This window comes from Taurulus bubalis (assembly GCF_910589615.1).
Source record: "Taurulus bubalis genome assembly, chromosome: 13".
In the NCBI taxonomy this organism is placed as follows: Eukaryota; Metazoa; Chordata; class Actinopteri; order Perciformes; family Cottidae; genus Taurulus; species Taurulus bubalis.
Window position 1 is genome coordinate 25,184,231 of NC_136601.1, and position 19,341 is coordinate 25,203,571.

Below are 19,341 nucleotides of genomic sequence, written 5' to 3' on the forward strand. Positions count from 1 at the left end.
AGAAGGAGGAGTTTTTTTTTTTTTACTTCAAACAAAGCTGAAACATAGCCTGCAGAAAAACATGATGTCGACTCTGTGACTTCTCCTCGGGGAGCTGAAGGCACATTTTGAAGTCCGGAGTTGGCGCTTTTTTTTTTTCTTCTGCTCAATGCCGTCTTGGCAACTTTTAGAGGCAGAAAGCCCAATTTTGACAATGTGTTGGATGCTGGATGAAGCTGAGGTAGCAAACACACACACACACACACACACACACACACACACACACACACACACACACACACACACACACACACACACAAAACACCCCACGTTTGGGTGTAAAGAATAAAAAGAAACACTTCAACATTTTAGGAAATGCAGTGACTGGCTTTATTTCCAAGAGGGGGATGAAAAAGTATATACCACTTTCATGTCTGTCCATTAACTTCGAAGTTGGAGCTGAGTCGATTAGCCTAGCTTAGCATAACAAATAAAGAAGGGGGAAACCGCTAGCACGGCTCCATCCAAAGTTCGACCGACCAACAACTGAAATGCTCACGTATTAACATGTCACATCTCATTTGTTTAGTTGTAAGATCTATATAGAGCCAAAATATATATATTTCCAATCAGTTTTTCTTCTTTTCTTCAGAAAACAATGCACTGCATTCACATTATTTGATTATCTCTGACAGCTACCCTTTTGTAAACATGTGCATTCTGCAGCCTGTGGAAGGCTCCCGGCCTCAGAGAAGAGTCGTCCATCAGTGTCAGAGCAGCAGAGCGCCGCTCACTGCCTCGCTATCCACATCTCTCGTCAGCCATCACTTTCTATCTCTGCTGCTCCTTCTCCAACACCGCTGCTCAGTCCAGTCACCTCGCTGACACTGCCTCTCAAACACATTCCATCCATCCGTTCCCATTCTGTGCCAACACTTTTATTTGGAGATGGTGCTACATGACACACATTGACGGTCTAACCGAACGTCTTTGTCTTTTCTCTTCATGCTAGCCAGTACGTCCATGCGCTCCTGTGATGTGTCTTACAGCAACAAGTGTTATTGTTTCTTCCTTCTCTTGGCAAACCAGCAAGAGATGCATTCACCACCAACTGGATCAGGTTGTGGAAATAAAGTGGAGCATGAATGGGGATGTCAGCCAGAAGGACCAACACTGCTGTTTGTTCAAAGCTGTAAACATGATTATTTCTGCAGTTGGACATTTTAACACCAGGGTTCATGGGCTTAGAGCCAGACTCAAGTGGTCGTTCACTTCACTGAAAGTTTTTGGCATTTTGTGTTGGATTGATTTATCTTTCCCATGGAGTCTGCACGGACCCTTGTAGAAATAAACAAATGGTGGCGTTTACGTCACGCGCACCATAGTGGACCATCGTGGACACAACAAGTACGAATTGGCCATCAGCCATCAGTGTGGTAGTGGTGGAGGCTTTGTTGACATACGTATGTAGCTACTTAGTTTAAGAGATTGATATTGAATTGGTAAATGACAGCATGAAGGAAGGGGTTGAAAGGTTTATTCAATTGGTTCCTGATACTGAAGCCTTCAGTGGCGCACACTCAAAGTAGCCTGCTGTAAAATACATTATGTGGTCGGATCCAACAGGATCTTGCTTTATTTCTGGGTCAAATGCAATCGTGACTCAGTTGGGATCACACTAGTCTCTCTTGACTCTTAGATTATCATGTTTACCTTGTTTCCTTGTTTTCAGTAGCTCTACTTCTAGTACTTCTACTCGGTAGATGTCAATCGTTGATTAGAAATCTACTAAGTTATATTACATAGTTCCAGTGCCCAAGGCTTCTCAAGTTTCAGGGAAATCTGCATTCGGATGTTTAAGGTGTCCGACAGATAAACTCAGTAATATGCCATAAACATGTTCTCCTAGAAGTTATGTGGTGGTGATAACATCTTCTCCTAGAAGTTATGTTATGGCAGTAAAATGAACATCACTCCTCCCTCCCTCACCGCCCCCCTGCATCCCGTACCGATGAGTCCGGCGTAGGCTCGGAGGCACAGGCCTGCTGAGTCTTTCAGACAGCCGCTGGGCGTCAGAGGAGATGGCTGGCAGTTATTAAGGAAATCAGCCAGTCTGGACCTGGCAACAACACAAACAACAACGCAACATCAAACACCAGAAGTGGGCTGGAAATACGGATGTGCTTATAAAATGTGGGTTCGAGAGATGTCGGGTTTTCAGTCCAACGCCGATCTATATAGGACTTTGGGATTCATATGCATTGTTGAGGGGAAATACCAACATGCTAATTTTTTTTTTTTTATTTACACACATTTGTATCAAGTATTCCTGTTTTCTCCATAATTAACATTCCAGGACCATCAAGGCACACTAACATTAATGAGGATTGATTACATGCAATTTAAATCCATAAATCTATCCACAGAGGAAAAGTACTACTGTTATTTTGTATTCATTATTATTTATCTAGCACATAGCACTGCTCTTTTACTGCTTATTTTGTATTAATTATTATTTATCTAGCACAGCTCTTTTACTGCTTATTTTTACACTTCTGGTCAGATGCTCAAACTGCATTTCTTTGCTTGTCCTTGTATTCTGTGTCATGACAATAAAGTTCAATCTAAAAGTAAATATCCAAGAGTTATTCGCATGGAGCAAACTTTGACGTATGAATTGTGCCGAGCTCTAATTCTGTGTTCACACAAAGCAACAGGCTTTTCAAGAGAAGAATCTATAAACTCTTGGCGATCACGGTGGTGAAGCGTCAACCAATTCAACCATTCAGTTTCATATAAAAAATGTAAGAAAGACAAGCTGAAGGGCTTGTCGTAATTATGTGGTTAAACAGCACTGGGACCTGCTAATAGCAGGAACAGGGTTTCTTCCCTCTAGTGGAATGGAACAGGAAGGGGAGACAGAAAGGGATCTGAAAGGGTGAAATGAAAACGTTGAGATACATTTTGATGTATAACGTGTTGGGCCTATATTTGCTGCTTCACATCACCGGCTTCCACTGAAAATGACTTGAAGCCTGTTGCTTTGACATTTGTAGTGTGAACAGAAGGAAACAAACATTATATAACCCTACTCTGTCAACGTTTAGGCTGCTCCACAAATAAGGTTAGACAATTTATATATTTTAGTCCGATTTACTGTTATATCATAGATAGCTGCTTTGGAGAAATATTTGCTTGCCTACAAACCTGCAGATAGCCTCTGGTTTCCAGCGCTGCCTATTTTGCAGACACACATGCATTCTTTTGTAAATACAACTGTTGTGTAATGCATTCAGTGGCCGGATAATGTCATTACATGCTTTGACCAATATCAGCATATCAACAATGTGATCTTATTTTGCTGCCAAGCGTTAATTACTATGAGGGTTAGCCAGCACTGTGGGTAATACATTAGCCATTGAGAATCACATTGCATAGTCGGCACCGCCGTTTAGAGACACTCGTCTAAATTCCCTGATTCTTTTATAGCACCCAATAACACCCCAATACTCCGTCTGCACGGTTTAACAGTTTGTCAATGGGGAACTGAAAGATTTTGACATTTTACAATTACAAAGTGTATTTATTCACACACATAAACATAAACATGAACTGTACTGTGTGCATGCAATGTTAGATACCAATGCTATCAACTCTGACCTCTGCAATACATAAGTAATCAAACTGCCTAGAGATGCACCGATTGATCGGCCGACAATCCAAACCAGCCGGATTAGTCTCTTTTTCCACACAAATATGTTTGTGCATGCTGCCAATTATCGCTCTGAGAAAGATAATGGGAATCAGCCAAGAAAATTGGATCGGTGCTTCTCTAAAACTTCCTTAAACAACCTCATTTCGTAGCCCTTTACAGAAACAGCCTCCGCCCCGGACATCGGGCTTCTGGTCTCACCTGCAGAGGTCGTCTCGGCGGCAGAAGCTCTGCTGGTGGAGGCAGTTGGGCTGCAGGCCCTCCATCTCCCGGTACGAGCAGGAGGGTACGATGGTTTTCCTCCTCCTCTCCCCACACAGGGTGTTGGTGCAGGGGCAGAAGAGGATGCCCAGGCTGTACTCCTCGGGCACCCGCTCCAGGAAGCGCCGCAGGCCCCGGTGGCACTTGTGCTGGTTGCACCGGTTGGTCCCGGGCACCCGTTTGGTGCAGGCCAGGACGTACTCCGATCGCAGAGAGCCGCACTTCTCGTACAGGCCACAGTCCTGTGCTGCCTTCAGGCACTGGTTCTCGTCATCCAGTTGCATGAAAGATGACGCTAAAGGGGTCGAGGAACGATCGGATTAGTCGGACGCAAAGCACCAGTGTGTGCAGAGAGCTGTGAAGATCGGCAAATATGGAAGTGTCAAACCTCATAGGAGAATAGCTGCGGTACATTGCCGCAGAAGTAAAGGACTGCATGCTACATATAGCGTGTATACTGTTGAAGATGGAACTAAAAACTGCAAAAAAAATGGACAGACAAGCAATCAACCCACTACTGTCTTTAAGAAACATCCTGATGTATGCTCAGCGTTCGAGTGCAAACTAAGAGCAGCACTAAGAACTTTGTTTTTCTTAACTGCTATAGCATCTCACTTTATTGATAATCCCCATTCTTCCTCCTTAGCCTTCCCATCATGTACACTGAACGTGAATTGTATTAAAATAGCATAATTTGGTGTTTGTAGACACCAGGGGTTAATTCACTATTTGCAGATTGGGGTAACAGTAGGAATCCCAGAGGAAAGCCTTGTGAGTATATTGAGGCAGTAATTAAGGAGATAAGATTAAATAAATCCCATTGCCGGCCCCAGATGCCTGGCAGAGGTCTCCAAAGGCCTGATCTTTTGGAATCCTCACATCCTGCAGAAATGAAGAATTCACTCTGTCCTGGTGGTAAAGGAAAACTCTCCAAATCTCCAAAATCAAAATGTGTTCAACCTATAGGGTGTCTTTGCATGCGTCTATGCTCAGTCAAAGAAAAGGGCCAAATGGGCAAACTGTGACCAACGATCACCAATTGGTCAAAGAAACTTTGAAATGGTGGAGAAAAGGAAAAGTTAGTTTTTTCTCACATTCCTCTACGGCAAACAAAAATATGAAAAAATTGGTTTGAAAATGGGATGTTTTGATTTGTAATGCTGTTGTTAAATGCAGCCACCATTTACCTCAACTCAAGACTTTCCCCTTTTGATTCTACCTTTACAGTATTAGGCGGTGAGGAAAATGTTCTTTAAGAATTCAAGGTTACACGGGGTGAGTAAATGATATACTAATGGTCATTTTGTGGGGGGGAGAATAACTTTTCAAAGGGATCGGGACGTCATAATAAGCCATACAAGTCATCTCTGGAGTCTGTGAATGTCAGTGGGCATCTGGACCAGTGTTCTGCTTGGATCCACTTCCACTGGCAAAAGAGATGGAAAGACTGACTGCAACACGTCTGAGGCTTAGTGACTCTGAGCTGCAAGCAGTGATTCACTGCCGTACTTGTTTAACTCCATGTGTGACAGTGATGGACACCGACTCGTATTCATGACAAAGGCGCCATGAGTGACTCTGTGTGTGTGTGTGTGTGAGATTGTATTTTACCAGCCACTAAGGAGGCCATGCGAGTATCCATCAGCGTGTCGTCATAGGGAGATATTTCCAGCTCATCTTCCCCTGGAGAAAAGGAACACACAAACATTGGCAAACAAATTGATTGATCACTTACAATGTGACCCACAACACATGTCAGACCAACACAGGGCCAACGAGAGCAAACGGTATTTGAAAATCAATGTGACCTCCCTCAAATGCCCAGGAAGGATATAATCAATGTAATCTGGAATGAGGCCATGAAATGATTTAAAAAAAGATGAATCAAACCAAAGCATTACTATGTTTTTCACAGTTTGCCATCAAATATATTTGTGTTTATTAGGGCCATGACCACTTTGAGGCTTGTAGATTTAAAAAAAAATGTGGATTTTGTAATTCTTTGGAAAAGTTTGGTGGCCAAAATAACCGGAAAACAGCTAAATCTCTGAGGACTGAACCACAATAATATTTAGTCTCAGAGGGAAAAAAGGTTCCTTGATAGAAATCCAAACCGGTCCGGAACTGAGCGTGAGAACCTGAGCCACAAATCAACCCCCTAAATACATAAATAGATGTCGTTTAACCATTAAAAAATACTAGATTTTAATTCAGAACTATTTCTATTTCTTGCACTTATGCCAGATCGATTTTTTGATGCTAGCGGCCAATAAAATGTGATCGGTAAAGATAAAACAAGACTTTTATTTTGTTCAAAAACATATGATCCGATCTCTTTTGTCTCCTGTGTTTATGACTTGAGAACAGGTAAAAAAAATAAGAAAGCTGAACAGAAAATAAATAGTTTCATAAATCCGCATCAGCCTCATTAAAGCGAGAAAAGCTACCGTTGTTTTGGCAGTGTGTCAGCCATCTTGTCCCTAAGGTCACATTAGAGTGAATATAAACAGGCAAACAAGTATTTAGCGAGCATTCAACCGCTGAAAGGAAAAAGTTTGAGCCTAAAAAGTGTGATCCCAACATTTTCATTTAAGATAGCAAGGTTATTCTAGTTGGTTATGTCATTGCACAAAGAGTCAAGATAACACTTTATGGCGGTACGAGTCAGAAATGCAGGAAACCTTCCAATGATAAGAGGATCACAGGCGTAAACATGACCACAATGTTCAAACCCCCCAACATTATATTGCAGTCATACATGTAAATGATTGATAACAGATCAAACCCAGTAAAGCTTGCTTCACCAGCATGCTGCTCTGTGTAGTGCTCTGTGTAATTTAGTCCGTGACATATTATATTCTATGTCTAAATTAAGTTGTCACTGTATTTTCTGACGGTTCGCTGCATGGAATTGACGTTTACTTTACAGAAGCTAATTAGAAGAACAAAGGCCTCCCCTGCGCTGCAGAGGGGCCCTGAAGCAACACCACGCCTTTCACAGCCTCTGTGAGTCTGTGAGGGATAACGGGACAATTACGTGCGTTAGCATCACACATTTTTTGCTTTTTGCGTGTCATTTCATGCTGCAGCGATTGCTCCGGAGGTATAAAGAGCAAGGAAGGTCTGCATCGGGAGGAGGGCGGGGTCGATGGGTGGGTGACGCGCAATCTTCAAACCAAAAGTCAACTGTTGACTTATTTACAGCAACTACTTAATTTATGTACCGTAAAAGTAGGGTTACAAGCCGCTCCTACCTCCGGTCAGTGTCCCCGCTAGCGGTGCTGCTAGCTAGCGCTGCTGCTAGCTAGCGCTGCTGCTGCTACTGCCCGCGTCCCCTCTGCCCAAGTCGGGTGTCGAGCATAGTCCCGCTACCTTCGGTGGTTTTCGGGGAGCTAGTAGAAGTTAGCGGGGAAGTAACAGAGCGCTAGCAGGAGGCCCAGCTGGCTACAGCGGGGAGCTAACGGGACACTGACCGCAGGTAGTAGCGGCTTGTAACCCGACTTTTACGGTATGTCATTTACGTAACAAAAATCCGTATTTTAACCCGAATAACATTCTTTCCTTAAACACAAACAAGTGGCTTTAACAAATGAGCATGTATATCCGAATGTCTGATTAAATAGACAGACACAAACACAAAGCATTTGTTTTGTTATGTGAAGTAAAACAAGTTGCTAGGCGAGGCTAAAGACCCCCCAGCTCCAGCTCTACTTAATGCACATACAGAAGAGTGGTATTGATCTTCTCAGCTCACTCTCCTCTTTTAATATCTTCTTGTTCATCTAATTACTGAAGGCTCTATATCCATGTAACACAACGTCATAAAAACAACCCGCGTCACTCAAAGCTCTGCCATTGGATTCTCACCGTCAGAGACCTTGTCCTTCCACATCGTCCACATAGTCAACCTCGAGGGACTAGTGGACGAGCCGTTTGTCGCTGCAAATTATCTAAAACACCCTCAAAGGTTCAAACTCAATCAAGAATGTAATAGCATGAAAAGTGTTTTTGTATGTAAATCCTATTCTACACTATATATTTATGGTAATGGCACGCTCGAGCAGCCTAGCAGCGTTAGGAGCTGAGCAGTGTGTAATTACACTAATGCTCCGCTGACTAATAGGCCACAGGGGAGCAGGAGGCCGCTGGGTAGCGGCGGCTCGCTCACTGCCTCCGTTACCGTGTGTGTGTTCGGACCTCCCATAGATACGTGAGGCTGGATTGGAATGAGGACACGTGTGTTCAGGTGAGGGTTATGGAACAAGTGTACACTAGTATCGAGAACGTCTGACGTTATTGTGACTGTGTTTTTGAGCAAGCCATCACACCACACTGCCCATTCTGAGCTGCTGTGATCGTTTGTCTACTCAGGGATGTTTTATCTGGCTGTCTATTTGTGTGAATTGACACTTGTGCATATTTTTCTCTATATAATAATGTAATTATATATCATTTCTATATAATGACTCATTTCAAATGAAGGGACATTTTGATTGCCTCTCTAGGGCTCTCACATGGCGACGCCAGAGCCAGCGGCTCTTAGCTAGCAGGGCTAACAGCGTCAACAGCACAAACTGGGGCAAACAAAGCTAACAGTCTGGTTACCTGAGGGGCAACCGGAGGGTGGGTTTTAAGTTTTCGCGACGACGCAGCTGCAACCGCCATATGAGAGCCGCGCAGAGCGGAGTAGAGACGCGTCCGTAAGCTAGCCAATGCACGGACATTCAGTAAAAGCATGCGCGGCTGGCCTGGCTATGTTAACAAAGCAAGGGGAAGTACAGCTAACGACACGTTCTGCTCACGTAGACATTCCTCCACTATATCTTTACAGAGAATAGCTGGCTGCTGCTGTATTAATAGCTGGCCTTATTGTCGGTTTTCTTATGTTCAACAAATCTGATGAAAACAGCAAAACCAACAATAAACAGATTGATCCATTTGACAGACATTGTCTGTGTTTCCAGAGGCCGCCGTGCGGCTCCATTGTTATCCACAAAGACGTCAGTGAGACACACCGCTGCAAGTCACACACACACACACACACACACACACACACACACACACACACACACACACACACACACACACACACACACACACACGCAGTAGCTTATTTTGACTAACTCCCACATAGAACGTAATGCTCTCCCAAATTCTCACCAGAGCCCCACATGAGGGTGAATCACTGTAAATAGTCGCCAACAAATGCACAATTTAAATAAAGTTATTATTTACTGATCCATTTTTGAATCTGAGGTTTGGGGCTGTGATCCACGGACAGGGAGTAGGGATGTCAGATGGAGCGATGGAGCAACACATTGTTGTTTGGTATTTTATATGGATTTTTTGACAATTTGACAAAAAAAGAATAAGCCCAGTTTATTATTAATTACAGGGTGTGTGACTTGCCCTTAACGCTGCACTGTTGCTGTTGTTGTTTACATCATGCTTGAGTTGTAATTGCTAAATGATGGCTTCTTGCTGAAATGTGCTTCCAGCAATAAACAAGAAGACCCTCGTTCCTGAAGTGGTACTCTGTTTTCTCTCGCCCGTCCCACAACCAGAGACGCGCCCGATACGCTGTATTTGTAGCCATGCTCGCTGCCGCTTTCCATTGAGTTGTAACGGCTAAATTAGCATGCAGTTAACAATTTACACATCCAGCAGACACAGAGCTAGCTGTCCTGCTCTTTCCGTGCTAAATGCTCACTTAATCGGTCCCAAAAAATATTATTTAGTTGCCACAAATAATTTTCCATTGTATCTTGCAATATAGTGTCTGGCCTAGTAATTAAATACTCCTCACTGCCAGTAGGTAGCGCAATAATGACCTACCATATGTGCTATATTATGCTACAATGTGACATTTTGTAATGTCTTTGTTTGTTGCTGTGCCGCGGGATTTTTTAATTGTGGCTCAAAAAAGGTTGAAGAACACTGCTCTAGGCTACTCTATGGCCTCACTTCACCGCTAAAAGTGAAACTATCCACACATCTGAGTTTGGCAGCGCTTCGCCCCAGAATCAAAACAGCAGCTCGCCGCAGGCCGCACTTCCCCGCTGTGATAACTGGGCAAAGAAGTGGCTTCACGACCTTGAACTGGACGAGCTGTAGAGTAGAAGACGAATGGATAGAGGGAGACTCGGCTTTAAATATGCCCCACCCCCCGCGTGCTGACTGACCTGGCAGCAGGCGAACCCTCCAGTATATGCGCAGGCACTGCTCCTCCTTGCGGAAGCCGCGCTGGCACTTGCAGACCAGGAGGGCCGGGTTCTTAGCCAGCAGAGCGTCCTGTCTCTCCAGGCACTCGGCGGCCACTTGCTCCCCCAGCGGGGACACCAATGCGTCGGCCGCACACAGCTCCAAGCCCCGGTACAGCGCCTCGCACCGCGGGTCGGCCGAGCAGACTCGGTGAGCCTCGACACAGTCAGTGGGGGTCGAAGGGAAGGGGAGGCTGGCTGCTGAATGTGACAACACACCTACGAGAGGACAGAAGAGATGGGTTAAAAGAGGAACGTCTAGCAAACCGCGTGTCAAGGCCTCGTCACACCTCAGCAAAAATAATCTGTGTGCGTTGGCAAAAATATGTGGCTCTAGAAAGTCGTTATCGACTATTTACACCTGCCATCAACACACATCTTGGCTGATGACCGATTATGATACTAAAACCACCTTTAGTTCTTCCTTATTCCCAAGTCCTTGAGATAAAGAATGAGACATAACATCTTGATTTTGTGTGGAATACGCCAAGTAATAGACCCAGCCTGTTTTGTTTTGATGTCTTCTTTCAATGTCTGGCAGACAGGCATGAGAAGTATCTTTTCTTCTGCTGACATTACAGATTTACTCAGCTAACAGACACATTTAGCATTGCAAAAATGTGTTAGCTAGGGAGTTTAAATGGTAAATGGACTTGGACTTGTATAGCGCTCTGTCATTCACTCATTTACACCCATTCATACACTGATGCCTTCGGAAGAAATTTGGGGTTAAGGACACAATGACATGCAGAGCCTGGGGATCAAACCGCTGATCTTCTGATTGGAAGCATGAATGTACATTAATTTAGATCCTGATGGGCAAGTGGCTCCTTGCATGACAGTGTGTATGCATGTGTGTGTGAATGGGTAAATACTGACATTTAATGTACAGCGCTTTGAGGGGTCAGGCTATCAACACTAGTCAATTACCCTTTAACACCAAGAGAGACGAGTAGACGGTGACAAAGCTGGGTGTCCCAAGTCCCAACAGATATCCCAAAATCACTGATTCTCAAGGTTTTCAACAGACACGACTAAAAATCGAAAATAGTAATCCCATCTAAAGAGCTTCAGGAAGCTTACTCTTTCCTTCGTGAAGTACCTGGCCATGAAAAGGCTGAGATCTTCACACACTGCAAGGACACTTCGGCAAAATACTGCATACAATATCAAGCCTGTGCTGCATGCATGTGCAGCACACTTCAGGGTCCCGGTGTGAAGGTTTAAAAATAGGATCACACTCGTGTCACCAGAACTCACGAGAGTCTCCGATCATTTTCTCCTTATTTGTACGTCTAAATAAAGACCATGTTAGGGTCAGAGAAAAGACAAGTGGATTGTGAAACATGGGTCCAACATGTACTTGTGTGATAATGAGGTGATAATACGTGCAAACATTCACATTAATAGACTGAGGACCTACCACCATCCTCGATCCTGCAGGATAGGCAAAAGGTCCCGAACGGTTTAGGTATGAATTCATGCTCTGATAGAACTTCATACATTCTCAGAGTCCTATTTGCTCTGTTTTTCATTCACCCCACAAATGAACCACGCCAGAGTTTGATTGAAGGCCGATAGAAACGCTATCTTCTTCAAAAACGCTCGCTGTGGTTGTTGGTCCACATGGGAGTTGCCGAACAGCCAAACTAAACAGTTAGTTTGAACCACTTTGTGTGTCTGAGCTGTGACAGCTCCCCAAACTGGTCAAACGGGCCAGACGTCATGCCGATGGTCACGGACAAAGCACACAGGTCGGCTTTCAAATGAGGAACATCCCATTTTCTACCGTATACCTTTCTGTTTCCTTTTCTAGAACCCTAAAGTGGATGCTCCTCAGCCAAGACATTCAGCCGCGGACGACGTTCCACCAGACAGTTTTCATTTATAGCAGACGGAGTTTGCACTGCGTGGAACTTTCTCCAAGAGAGGACCCGTTGTTTTCTGAAGTGTGTCTGCTTCGATTTGCAATAGCGAAGAGAAGAGGCTCCCCTGGTTAAAAATCCAATAGCTGATATATGCACCGGGGGAGAGTGCAGGGAAGTTGTTTGAGGACAGCAGAAATGTCATACGGGGAGGAGAAATAGGGGAACGGAGAGACGGATGGGGAAATGGAGAGGTGTGAGGCGAGGGAGATAGAGGCAGAGGTGGAGAGCGAGTGTGAACCGTGATGGGTTGGACACGCGCACAGTATGAGGCACAATCGGCATGCACCGCCGAAAATTATGTTCTTAGAATCACACGAACACGCGCACACACACCAAGCACACACACGTACACACAATTGCAAAAGAACAACATGTAAACACACACACACACACATGCGCGCATGGCTGCCCTGAGAAGGACCCGTTTATGTGTGCGTCCTGCTGGGAGGGAGACCGGGACAGAACCCATCATTACGACCAGAACACAATACTGCACCACCACAGGGGAGGGGGGCAAAGCAATCTGTCTGAGACACACACAGGCATACTCTCATAGGCTTCCACACACACACACACACACATCTCGGTGTCAGAATAAAGTGGCTGAGAGAGCATAAACAGCTTAACATTCAGTGCCGGATCAGTAGACAGTATGTAAATTGAATACTGAGTGTGCTGATGAAAGACTAACCACATACATAAAACATTGTTAGTCGAACAAACAGCCTTTGTGGAGCGCCGCCGCAACTCACTGTGTCCACACATCCGACTCCGGCCTGATCCCGACCACCTCCCTCTGATCAGAGGTTGTCCTTCCCACGGCACCGTCGCATCTTCAAACTTTTACAAATATGTTTATCTCGACTGCACTGGAAACACTGCGTTTCTTTTGTCCCTTTACATCACCCCTTCATCTCAGTCATCCAGGTACTATGATGACAGTTCAAAATAAAACAATACATCGCTTCGCAATTATAAGTCCAATGAACTCCCTTGAGGGGTTTGAATAAAGAAACTCCAATGGAGTCCACCTGGCGTCACATAGTAGAAAAAATATTAGCATTCAGATCAGTTGCTAAGCCGAGGCAGCAGATTAATTAACTCTGTGAATGGACTGCTAAACTGAACGCACGCGGTTCAGAAGCTATTTTTAAATGCCGCTTCCAAAAGCCAGAATGCATCTGGCATTCAGAATAAAAATTCTGTAAAAAATAAAACAATTATGAAATCATCATGCCAGTTAAATCCCAACACTAGTTAAAGCTACCACGAGGAACGTTCACTTGCGTGTTGAGTTTGGCGCCCGCGCATGAGTCTTGAGCTAACGGAGTTTCTGCCAAACCTAAATTGTTTCGTTGGATGTTGCGGGACGAATACATGCTTTGAATACATGTAGAAAACAGACAATGTTCTCCCCGATGGTCTGGTTTGCTTATGTCGGTCATATAGACGCATCCATATTACATCGAGACTGTTTCATAACCAGGTAAAAGTTAACTGTAGTAACTAAAAGGAGCGAGCTACAGAGGTCTGGTCAGATCAACTCTTCCTGATTCCACATCCCCAGAGTTGTTTCAGTTTCAAACTTGTCGTCTGAAGCTGACTCAAGGACGCTTACATGACTTCACAAAGGGGTAGAGGTCCCCTTCACTAGAATTAAAACCAGCTTTTAAGAAAGCAGTGATAGCATGAACACCATTGTGAAAGGAATAGTCACATTCCTGCTGAGACCCGATGACCCAAGAAGCCTTGGTGCTGCTCTAGACTGTCTCAGTATTGTCCAATGTTGAATTGTTTTGTTCAACTCAATTACTCAGAATCAGACTTCATTGTCCTTTCCCCTTTAATCCGTCTCATTGAAAGTGGCCTTGTCTGGTAAGTATGTACAGAGTTATTTGACCACAGCTTTGAACCACAGACGAAAACAAGTTGTCCAGTCCTGCTTCCTTCAAATAAAAATAAAAAAATCATCTCCAGATTTAAACCAATGCTCTCCCACTCTGAAAACAAGTTATTCCCATGGTCATCCCCTCGAGACGTGACTCCAGTAATTCCCTCCAGTCTGCCATCAACCAACCTCACTGGTTTCAACAGACGGAGTCACATCGCCTCAGTCCTGCCTTCTCTCACTGGGCTTCCTGTTTGATTTAAAGATTTTCCTGATCACTTTGAAATCACGCCTGTGTCTGGCCCCGAGCTACACAGCGGACATATGAGCCCGTGCTCAGCTTTAAACCCTCAGGTGGGCCCTTCTGGCTGCTCCAAAGTCCAGGCTTAAATCTAGAGATTACTGTGCTTCTCCCATCCGGACCTCGAGCTGCCGGAGGAGAGAAGGCCTTCAGTGACCTCTTTTAAATCACCCATAGACTTGCTTTTATGTGAAGTCGTCTTTTTTATTGCTTTTTCCTTTTTATTTATTTTTGTGTCTTTTATTGATTTTATTAATTGTACAGTTTCATCAATGGCTCCTCTATACTATGTCGTGTCCTTTGTCTTCATTTTTATAGCACCTTTTAAAAGCAGAAAGCAAGAAAAAATGAAGTTATCATCATCATAATATCTGTATTCAATAATGTAAATACAAAGCTCCAGCCAGCAGCCGGTTAGCTTAGCTTAGCATGACGAGTAGAAATAGGAAAAACCTGGCTGGCTCTGTCCAAAGATAACAAAAACATATCTTTTTTTTTTTTTTACTATAACAGTGAAGGATCACCTACAATTATTCATTTCAAACAGAGATGAGAAGATTGTAAAAAATTACAAGCAAAGCTGACATACCATTATTAATTCATCATATGATACTTTGACATTTATGTTTCCATATTGTGACACTAATCAAAACAGCTTTACTCTCCGCTACGCAGATGAGTGAATCCAGCACCAGCAGCCCACTCTGCTCCAGACAGCCTCACACCACTGTGGCCTTTACGGAGCTTTCTCCTAGATTATACAGGAAACGTAAGGAGGACACCATCTTTAGTACATCCACTGCAAAAGGAACTACATTACACAATGTGTGAAGCACTCATTATTATAAATGTCACTGTCATTTGAAGGAGGTTTTACATTCTCCTCAATCCCAATGCCGGTAAAGTAAAAAGCAAAGTGATGCTACAGCGGCACATCCAACTAGAGCCAGAAACAACTTTAGTTACCACACACACACACACACACACACAAACACACACACTGCACCAACGGAAGTCCGACTGAAAGGAATAAGGTATCCAGTGTTGTTGTTGCCTAGTAATTGTAGTCGCCGGCCCCTCCAGGAGCCTCAGAAGAGGCGTTCCCACAGGAAGTCCAAGCCACAGTGTGTTATGTTGCCAAGCCAGAGGGCCGGCCGGACCGGAAAGAGGGCCAAGCAGTGGAGTTGTTTAGCTCAACCTAACTTTGGCAGCGACCCTTTTTATTCCTCCCAGACTTCCAAATGTTCAGTCGGAGAGAGAGAAAGCTCCTCGCTAATTCATCTTCAGTGGAAAAGAACGAGGAGCAAATGTTGACGAATAAATCTACATGCCTCCATTTCGGTATGATTTCCGAAACAACAGAAAAACCTGTTTGCCATCAGTGGAGTCGCAGAAGAGAAGATATATAAAATGTCGTTGCCGCCGTGTCTGCAGGCGGCGAGCGGCACCCTCCATCAGTGCTGCTGGAGTTTATCACTGCTTTCCCACTGAAAACAATGAGCATACAGTACGCCATCTGCTGCACACAGCTCTGTGTGAGGACTCAGAGTCTGGAGCTGCTTCCAGGAAGACCAGCGCTCAGACCGAGTGGCCCGTTTGTTTCAGCCAGCGCTTCCCAACAGGCGCTGCCGGTCCTGAGCTCCATTTGGACCCAGCTAACGTCTGTACAGCTGCTCCGTTAGCCCATTTAAAACAGATTGCAACAGAAACTCTCAGAGTTTTGTCCGATAATAGTAGTATGCCACCGTTTATGATCCAGTAACTGTAGCTCCCTCTTTGGGTCATTTCATATTCTAGAAATATGAAATGATATACTGTTTCCTCAAGTGTCAATATGAACAAAGTTGAGAAGAATGCAACTTTCAATGTGTCGCAGTTTTTCAACCACGCTGAGTATCTTTTCAAATCATCTGGCGATGGGCCGTCACGAGGAGGGAAGTGTCCCGCTAATAAATGAAGCCCGTCAGCTTCACACCGCCTGGACTGGCTGCTACTTTTACTGCCACCTCCGAGCGCCAAAGCAATATGTTTCATTTGCAATTAGTGCCTTGTGGTGATTAAATAATATAATATTTGGAGGCTCCCCATTGATTAAAAGACAAATCTTCCAAATGGATTCACAGGAGAGGGACGCTAAAATGTGGAGTTTGATTGCATCTTACGGTGAGAGGCGTATGACTATGGCGGGTTTCTCAACTTATATCTGACCAAACCTCTTTCATTCATTTCAGAAGTGAAATAACAAACTACTGTAAAAGTCGGGTTACACGCCGCTATTACCATCGGTCAGTGTCCCCGTTTGCTCCCCGCTGTAGCCAGCTGGCGCTCATGCTAGTTCCCCCCGCTAACGTCCGCTAGCTCTCTGCTAACTCCCGCTAGCTCTCCGCTAGCTCTCCGCTAGCTCCCCGACAGCCCCGGCTCGACACCCGACTTGGGCAGAGGGGACGCGGGCAGTAGCAGCAGCAGCAGCAGCAGCGGGGAGCTAGCAGCAGGAGCGGGGGATCTACTAGCAGCGCTAGCTAGCGCTGCTCCTAGCTTGCTACAGCGGGACACTGACCGGAGGTAGGAGCGGCTTGTAACCCGACTTTTACGGTAAATGTATTATTTGTCTTTACCAAAAGCTAAAAAAAATATTGAAATATGCTGCTCAAAATGTATGGCTCGTCTGCATTTCCTCGTATTTAAACCTGACCCAATTGAATTTGTAATAAAAAAGCCCCGCCCTGTGTAGACGACCTGCACGGTGGAGGTCAACACACCTTCACCTCACCACATTGAGTCTGAGGCGGTAACGTGGATCCGGCTCCTCTCGGCCTTCACAGTGCATGTTACAAACCGTTGGATTTGACGTGAAACCTGCTGGATTCGTTTCCAGCACTACTGCAGCTGATCCCCGGTGTGATCCCACTTCTATTATCACAACTGCACTGAGCCACCTGGTCAGAATAACCTGCTGTTATCGGCTCTTATCCGTCTCTCTGTTCAAATATCTCCCTCTTTCTATATTTGCCTCAGAAAGACTCAGAGAAAAACGAGGAAACCGGGAAAAGAAGTGTTTCTGTGGGTGAAAGCACTCCCACCACTGTGATGGAGAGGAAGTGATGCGTTTCACATCGCGGGTTTGCTTGGAACAAAGAGAGGAGTTACTGGTCGGGTGGAATGAGTAGTGATGGCAACCACAGCCGAGTGAACGGACACACAAAAAAAGACGGCCATCTATAAAACACCAAAGTTAAATTGACATCAAAGAAAGAATCTCAGGAGGAAATAGAGACACAGTGTTTCTGTAAAATAGAGCTCTACATGGACACATCGAGCATCAAAGAGATGAACTGGAGACATAATCCAATGGATTCTTACTAAATGCTGTGTCAGTTTCAGATGAATGGAGTCAACGTTTTGGGGACTGTGGTAATCAGTGAATGAACAGGAAGCTGGATGAATTATTCACGAGCACTTTACTTACTGTAAAGCTGAAGCAGAGCTTTAGAATCCAAACGTGCAACGTCCAGTTGCTTTTGAATTACCACAGAAATGTGTAATGTGATGCTTGAACTCTAGCCCTCGCCGTTTGCTGAAAGGTGCAAAGTGTACAATCTGGACACATCTTCCAAACAAATAGGGGTCAGCATTTCAACTCTACTACTGGATCCTCACAATAAAAAAACAAAAAAACAACTACCGTAAAAGTCGGGTTACAAGCCGCTACTACCTTCGGTCAGTGTCCCGTTAGCTCCCCGCTGTAGCCAGCTGGGGATCCTGCTAGCGCTCTGTTACTTCCCCGCTAACTTCCGCTAGCTCTCCGAAAACCACCGAAGGTAGCGGGACCAGGCTCGACACCCGACTTGGGCAGAGGGGAGTAGCGACCGGTAGCAGCAGCAGCGCTAACTAGCAGCAGTGCTAGCTAGCAGCAGCGCTAGCTAGCTACAGCGGGGACACTGACCGGAGGTAGGAGCGGCTTGTAAACCGACTTTTACGGTACTAACTTCTAGGGAGGCAGGAATACGCAGAATTTGACCAAACTGCTGAAACCCTGAGATATATTTCAAAGCCCTTGGAGATGCTAGAGGATCCAGACGTTGGGACTGTTTAGTAAAAGTAATAAATCACTTTTTGATGAGACAATGGACATCAGAATATGTTTACCTGAGCTGTGTTCTGTGTATATCAACTAAAGGGCCACTGCTTCTTCTGGAGCTTCCAAAAACACTGAACCTTTCTCAAGTCAATGTTGATGTATTTGTCACGTAGCTTGCGTAATGTTGTTACAGCTCTACAGTGGTTATTTAACCCAAACTAGAACCAAGTAGTTCTGTTGCCTAAACTCTACCCCTGTGACAAGGAGATATTAACACGTGTGGCTGGCTTTCATAGAAGAACAAATAACGTAAGATAACATATGAACTATTGCAGAAGTGACAGCCCTGATATGGTCCATTTTGAACTCAAAGCTTATCTCCGCTAATGAGACCTTTGAGCCATCTCGTGATTTGCTTAGAAACCCAGAGAACAAGCAAAAATCAGCCTCGACAATCAACCTTGACAATCACCTTGGACGCTTCAACAGTAACGCCACGCCAAAGCCTTGCAGCAGTGAGCAGGTTTCATTCCCGGCTGTGGTCTGAGGTCTGAAGGGCTCTCACTGGAGAGACAGCCGGCAGCAGAGAAGACAGACTCCGTGTTCGCAGCCTGTGATTAGAGGACATCTAAGAGCTGCTGCATGGACTTTGGCTCCCTATTCTGTGCTCCTGTAGAAAAAGCTTCCAATTATTGGCTCTCAAGCCAATAATTGGAATCTAAATGACCTTTTAACAGAGCAAGAACTCCCTCATATTGGTCAAATTAGTTCTGCAGCACCAGGGTAGGTCAACCAATCTAATAATAATAATTAAAAAAACAGAAAAATTGTGTGAGTAAGAGCATGTGGAGCAGTTTGCAGAAAGTCGACGCTATGAGCTGAGCTTTGGCTCCGCTTGATGCCAGAAAGGCAGCACTCCCCACCCTCCGAGATG

At 44.8% G+C, this 19,341-nt stretch overlaps 1 protein-coding gene across 1 annotated transcript in view; it reads right to left on the reverse strand.

The window, feature by feature from the left end:
- LOC306746030 (GDNF family receptor alpha-4-like) overlaps positions 1–19,341 on the reverse strand; it is a gene marked incomplete at both ends in the record, with an annotated part of 41,323 nt that overhangs the window by 12,774 nt on the left and 9,208 nt on the right. Inside the window, 4 exons of the mRNA XM_079228894.1 lie at positions 1,989–2,098; positions 3,893–4,247; positions 5,564–5,635; positions 10,135–10,431. Of these exons, the coding sequence (XP_079085020.1) occupies positions 1,989–2,098; positions 3,893–4,247; positions 5,564–5,635; positions 10,135–10,431 (834 nt within the window). The remainder of the gene's footprint in view (positions 1–1,988; positions 2,099–3,892; positions 4,248–5,563; positions 5,636–10,134; positions 10,432–19,341) is intronic.